We start from the raw sequence: 7097 nt of genomic DNA, 5'->3' as shown, positions 1-7097 counted from the left end.
CGCTCTTCCCTGATTTTCGATGGAATTAAAAACCTGCTGGTCAGTATTTTACCAAATAACCATTTACTACCTGTCTTGGTTTCTATGGTAAACCCGTGGAAAATAAAAGGCATTTCTGGAGAATGGCCAGAGCAACACTCATGAAGTTTGCAAGAGGCTTCTCCCTCTCTTTACCCCCTGAAAATTTCTTGGTTGGTTAGTTCTCCAAAACGAGAACAAAGCTCAGGCAACATTCGTACTCTGCCTTTACGCAGCCAGTTCTCCTCTCACAGAAGTGGTAGAGCAAGGATTTATTTTCGGTTGGGTGACCTGGAATACACCTTTCAGTCTGAAGCAGCGTCCAAGCTCGGTGCCCTGCATAAATAAGCAACCAGCAAGGGGCTTGCCTTGCAAAAGCCAAGCTCTCATCTGAAACTCTGCTGTTCCAATCATTCGTATATAGGAGTATTATATATTAGCCCCAAGATCCTAAACTCAGGCACTCTGAGATTAGAAGTGAGATACACTGATCAATGACATTATTTAAAAACCCACTGAAATGAGAAACAACCAACCCTCACCACCCCTGTATCTATCTCATCCACAGCGCTACAAAGACACTCCACGGTCGATAGAATCTGCAGCAGCAGTAACTTTGGAGCCTGCCTTTTGCTAAGGTTGGTCCTCCCTGACTCACACACGACCGACCTCCCAGCAGATGGGAGGTGAGCCCGGAGAGGTGATGCGAGGTGAGCAACAGTCGGAGCTGGGGATGGTGCTTGCCTAGGTCTGCAGACAGAAGCCAGCAGCTGGGAATGCAGGCAAGGCTTTCGTGTGGCTACCGGCCACGGGACAAGCAGTTCTGGCAGGCCGGAGCACAGATTCATGAGCAGGTGAAACGATCCTCAAAGGCAAGGCAGGTCAGAACTTTTGCCCTGCATTAAGAGCTATCTGCCTGGGGAAGGCAAAGGGAAGCGAGGCTGAACTGAGGCTTAGCCAGACAGAGTCAGAGAAAAATCTTCTGGAGAGCAGGTTTTATTGGATTTGGAAACAAAGAAAAGATGTAAGCACTTGCTTCTTCTCAAGACTCGGCACGCTGTGGGAATGAAAGCTTGGCCAGAGGAACTTGGGCAGAGCAACGTGTCCAGAACAAAAGCTGAGAGTGTTAGATTGTTGCTGATTCTTCAAATTACTTACTAGAACTGGCAAATTAAGATTGGTACGTTTCCTAAAACCACGGGATTTAAAAACAAACAAAGGATTGAATCTGTGTTACATAAAAACTTCTTCCACACTAAAAGAACATTAGGTAGCGATAACATAATTCAATTAAGCAGAGGAATTTGCACTCTTTCTATTGTTTATTCCTGACCCACTACCTTGCTAAAACAAACGGTACTTCTCTTCTACCTGCTCTATTTCAAGCCAGCTACTTTCAGGAGGTCTCTGTCCAGCCTGGGGTGGTGGTGCTAGTACAGACTGCTCTGATTCCTACTGGAGGATCTGAGATGAAGCTGGACCCTCTGACCCCAAGCCAGAACAAGGGAGACACGGAGCTGACAAGCACGTCTTCGTAATCTGACAAGGACACTCTCCTTTGGAACAACTTCAAAAGTATCTCTGACAGGGCCCAAGGAGATGTTCTTCCAGCTTCTCCCACTTACAAAAAATAATCCCAAAGGAGAACAGAAAGTACAAAGCAATTGTTTTGCTCTGACATGGAAAACCACCTGCACAAAACTGAAGAACCTGTTCCAATACGCTCAGTATTAATGTGTCATCTCACACAGCAAGGGATCTGGCAGCTCAGCAATGACCCTGTTCATAAGAAGGAGCACCAGTCTAAGTATTAAAATACTTATTAGAGGCCTTCGGGATGAGAAGAAAAACAGCTCCACCTTCCCCTTCACACCAAGCCCTACTTTCACACTCCCCTCATCATACTGCTAGAAAATAAAAGTCACAAAAGAAAACCCTATCGTGACAGGCGGTGCCTTTGTTCTTTCCCCTGCCTCCTCACATTTTCTGTTTCCCAAAGAGCCGGCTATTTTTTTTTCCCACCAGGCACAGCACCTTTGGTTATTGCCATGGTATTCACACAGCAGTTCACTCTACGCAAACATGTTATTCTCTACCAGTAATTCAGGGGCGATGGGTTCAAGGCAGTTAATTCTAGCCGAGCATCCAACTTTCCCAGAGCGGGATGAGACCTGCCCCGTGAACCACAGCCCTGTGGATTTTGTTCAAACTGGACACTCCAAGGAGCATAGGTGTCTACCTACAGCTGCACAGGAAAGAGCTCTTCAGGCAGCACAGGGGCTTTTGTTAGCTGACTGTCTTTCAGAAAGGTCCTTCCACTGACAATGTATTTCTCACCGTAACACACACAATATAAAAATAAAATCCCGATGGTAACCCTCAATAGTATGGTTGGAAAATGGATTTTAAGCCAGCGTTTTGTTTGGTTTGACAAGCAACACGACCAGGCAGGGCTCAGCAGCCAGTAATACCTTTATCAGGCTCTGCAGGGGAGAGTCAGGAAGATCCCTGGACAAAATGGGAAGCAGCAGCAGAAAGAAGATGGGCTCTCTCTTCATGCAGAGAGACCAAAAAGGAAAAACTCCCAGGAGGAATAATCTGTACATTAATATTTTCATTAATATTCTTTTGAATAAAAGACTTTTCCCTCAGTGAAACCTGGATGTGACAGCAAGTCCTTCCTGAGACGTGAAAACCTGCCATCTGCTGCTCTCACAGGAACTTTATAACTACCAGGAAAACCTTATAACACACAGGAACTTTATAACTACCATGATCTTCCGACCTCCTGACAAGTACAAAGTTGTTTTGTTTAACGGACATCAAGAACCAGCACTCCCTTCCTCAATCTTTGCACACGAAGAGGAAAATTCTGCAAATTCACACTCCCTTCCTCCACTCGCTCATCTCAAGGGTCCTCCCTCCTTCACCTCATACACACACAAACCTTTCGCTAAACAAACAATTGAGTTCTTCAATTTCTTATTGCCTGCATTAATCTGACCACCCTACTTGTATCTGTCAGAGCCTGATGAAACCGTGGAGCAGACGCAGTGCTCATGGACTGTGTGTAAAATCCACCGGAGGGAACACAGGAGTACCTGTTGCATACTAAATGCATTGCTGAAACCCGGTCATAATAAGAATTGGGTAACAATACAGATCAGAAGAGCAGAACAAGCCTGCTCCTTTCTGACAAAGTTATTAAATGCATGGGGCTCCCCTTCAGAGGAATCTTTGGGACACCCACTCCCCTCCCCACAAACCATGTGGAGATTCCACAGTTTACAGTGAGAACTATTTATGTGCAAGGTTTGTGACATTTTAGATGTTGCAGAGGTTTCTTTAGAGTTGTAAAGTTGTGGCAAACTTAAGCTTTTTCACACATTTAACACGAAAGCCTCAAACCAGCAGAAGCACCCCATTAATTCATCAAGACAGCCGTTCTAAGAGAGAATCTCCCCTTTGTCCTTTCTCCATTAATAAAGGGGAGGGGGAACGGGAGACTCATTGCTGGTGTCTCCTGCTATGCCAAATAGCGTGAAGTCAACTCCATAAACAGCTGTGGTGCCAGTTACAGGCACCAAGGACATTGTTTGGCTTTTAACAAGTGTAACATGGATCTAATTCAATTTCAGGCTCCAGACGGGTGTAAAATTAAGAACACTTGGTGCGGGAGAATGACACAATCTTCAGCAACGCCTAAATATCCTCCTCTGGCCTGTTTCAGGAGGAACATGCAAAGCTCTTAATTTCTTCCTGTGCAAGAAACCTACATCATTTATGGGGCCATGTGCTGCATCTACTGATCAGTGTTATGACACCTAACACTGCAGAGGAGGTCTCACCACTGTCCTGCCCAGTAACACTGATGCTGTTCCTTCACTGATTTAGGCACATCTCTTCCACTACACTGCGAGGTCACATCACAGGAAGTCCTAACTAAGTCACTCTGCAAGGAAGAGATCAGCCAGGCCCCTGTCCCATTCCCTGCTGCTGCCGATGAGCTGAACAGGGCTCAGCTCAGCTCAGCGCTGACCACTGGCCTTAGCAGCACTGGCTGAGGACAGAAATCGAACACCGGGTGTCCAGGAAATTCGTCTCAATAAACACGGAGCTGTACTGGGTTTCCATGTCTCCAGTCTAAGTTTAGCTCTCGCGCAAGACAGCAGTAAACACGGTAGAAAGGACAGCAATATGGCAAATGTGAAAGGACTCACCAGCATCAGCTACTTCGACAACATGTTTAAGACTACATGTACAGTGGGAAGGGGTGGAGATGCACAGAGCCTTCTGTGCCAGCTGGCATTCAGATAAGGACATTTTCTTCTTTTTGGTGAAACTACAGTGCTAATATAGCAAAGTCCCTGGTCCTGCCTTCCACTGCTGCAGAAGCTCTAACAGTCTGGCATCCACAGCTTGAGAAAGGTGATTTTTTTTTTTTTTTTAGAGAGAGGGCTCGCAGAAGAGCCTTAATGGTTCTCCAGGAGAACCTTAATTAAAAGAGTGAAAGTCTCTTACATCAATGGCAATAAGACTGTATCAAGCAAGGCACAGGCTTAAAAGAAAAACCAGCAGTAATTTGACTGCGGTCTCTAGACATACACCACACTAATGCAGGGGCACATCAAAATACACCACTTAAAGATAACACCACTCATCAGCCAAAAACTAAAACCAAGCCACTTGTATTGTAAGATTACATGCTTTTAAGAGGGAATTAACTACTGAGAAAAGTTACAAGAGACGGAGAATGCACTAAACAAACACGTTCTAAATCAAATGAGAATGACAATGCTTTCTGCGTGCAACAAAGATTGCTTTAAGAGAGCCAACACTTGAAAATGTGTCTTTGGATAACTAGGTCAGGGACTAGAAACTAAAATAAAGGAGGAGAAAGGAAAGAACAATAAATACTAGAAGAGTTAAGTTCAGACAGCAGAAGCCAAGGGGGCTCCCGGAAGGCTCTGGGGTAGAGCTGTCCTGTGACTAGCGTTCACACACGCCACGCTGCTGCTGAAATCAGCATGCTTGGGGAGGCTGGTATTGATTTACAGATATCATCTTTTCACATACATGAAAATATGCTGATTCTGAAAAACTCAGTTAGCCTGATCATCTACGTAACTTAGGCTACAACACACGGTGCTCCCACCTGGCCTATGTGTCGACACAGAAGAAAGGGAGCTCAGGCTCTTGCCAAAGGAGTGAGCCAGAGGCTTCTGGTCTCCAGGGAGAGGTTTTTTCTTCATCCTTTCTTTTGCAATCCCCTTCTGCCTAGTTTTTCTTCATAAACCAACTTGTTTATTCTTCCTCCCCACAACCCCCCCACCTCCCCCCATTTCATTCTTTCACTCAAGTTTATTTAGGTCTTGATCTGTTAATAATAGCAGTTAATGCCCTTAAAAAAAGAAAATAAAAAAGCATGATGGAAGAGCAGTCTACAGTCCTCCACCTACTTCCTTCCTGAGACTGAATCTAATCTTCTTGTGGTTAATAATCCACCTGCCTTTGCCCATTTCTGTTCTGCCTAGCGATATAAAACCTTAAGAGGAGTGTGACACCAGTATTTGGGCAGTTACAGCGTCACGCAGAGCAGTGCCTGTGTCGCTGACGGAATGTCAGCTTTCTTTTAAGGAGAGATTTCCTCAGAATCCTGAGCTGCATTTTGTCCGTTAAGCTACATCATCACTTTTGCCCATAGCAGTTGCTCTGCTGACAGGCAATTTTTAGCAGATTCAGCAAAAAGATAATAGTTCCCACAGTGAATCATGAAAAAGCAGAGGTTAGTGATATTACCCAGTACAACACCCAGGCTCGATACTAAAACAACAACAACAAAATGGACCTTGGACTTCCAAAGTGGTGTTTTATTTCCCTGAGACCTTGCTCTTACTCCCCAAGGGACAGAGTCTCACTAAAGAAAAGCTCCCAGGGAAGTTGTTTTATTCCATGCCACTGTTATCCATAACTTTCCAGGCTTCAAAGGGAGTTATTTCTCAAACAAACAGTGGAAAAGAGCCCTCAATTACCCTAACTGGTGAGTTCGCTCCTAGAGCTGAAAAATGAGTAACTGGTTTATTAATTGACATTTTTTTTTCTTAGAGCACTTGAACCATTTCAGATTAACAGTTTGCTCTGATTTTAAAGATACTAATGCAAATGTTAGTCTTAAGGCCTCGTTTAAAAAAGAAAAAAAATCTCATCAACAACATTACCATTCAGCTCCCCAGAGTTTATTCGAATACAATAATTTTTAATTTTTGAAGGGCAGTATTTTTATTGCTCTTTTACCACTATATTGTTTTGGTTTATGAACTACAAATGTCATCTTCCTTCCTGTCTTGACCTAAACCAAAAGTGTAGCGTCCTCATGCCATCATTTGCAGCTGTGTTTAAGTTAATTCCCAAAGCACACACAGATGAAAGCATCTCTTAGAAAGAAACCTTTGAATTTAAGACAGACACTGCTTGTACACTTACTGGCAAGCAATCCGATTCCATTCGCTAGTGATCCAACCCAAGCAGTCTTGCCTTTCCCTTCTCCAAACGCATCCAGCCATTCTAAATACAGGACTCCCACCGCCAGCGGTGATCCGTAACACAAGAACTGAGTGAAGAAGGAAACGACAACAATCACCCAGCCCCAGCCACCATCTGGTGGTTTCCGAAACACCATCTTGTCAGATGAGCGCAGATGAACGGGCAGGGCCTGTGTAAACAAAAGCCAAACAGAACAGAGCGTTAGAAATGGGACTGCTTGAGGTTTGCTGGTACCAGTGAGCTGGATAGAAAAGCACACGTTCAAACAGGGGCTTATTTCAACCATTACTTCAATAAGTATATGCAACACAGCACCCAGGCATTGCAAATCAGTTAAATTTGGTGCTGCTGCCTCTTCTGCGTAACACAGGAACCCTACCCAAAGCATTACTAAGACATAGGTACATCAGAACTGTATTATGGAAAGGATGATCATTTCATTTTCTGAGTGTAAACAGGCTTTGTGAAGACCTCACACATTGATATTTGCCACAGTTCCAGGAGAGAAGCACACGGCCACCTGCCGTTAAGACCTC

General features: G+C 44.5%; 1 protein-coding gene across 1 annotated transcript in view; it reads right to left on the bottom strand.

Annotated features, from left to right (window-relative positions):
• Window positions 1-6697, bottom strand: part of SLC16A9 (solute carrier family 16, member 9) — an 11901-nt gene extending 5204 nt beyond the window's left edge. Inside the window, exon 1 of the mRNA XM_010135180.1 lies at window positions 6502-6697. Within this exon, the coding sequence (XP_010133482.1) occupies window positions 6502-6697 (196 nt within the window). The remainder of the gene's footprint in view (window positions 1-6501) is intronic.
• Window positions 6698-7097: the final 400 nt, after the last annotated feature.

The sequence above is a fragment of the Buceros rhinoceros genome, unplaced genomic scaffold (assembly GCF_000710305.1).
Source record: "Buceros rhinoceros silvestris isolate BGI_N320 unplaced genomic scaffold, ASM71030v1 scaffold24294, whole genome shotgun sequence".
NCBI lineage: Eukaryota > Metazoa > Chordata > Aves > Bucerotiformes > Bucerotidae > Buceros > Buceros rhinoceros.
This window is presented reverse-complemented; position numbering and strand designations above follow the sequence as displayed.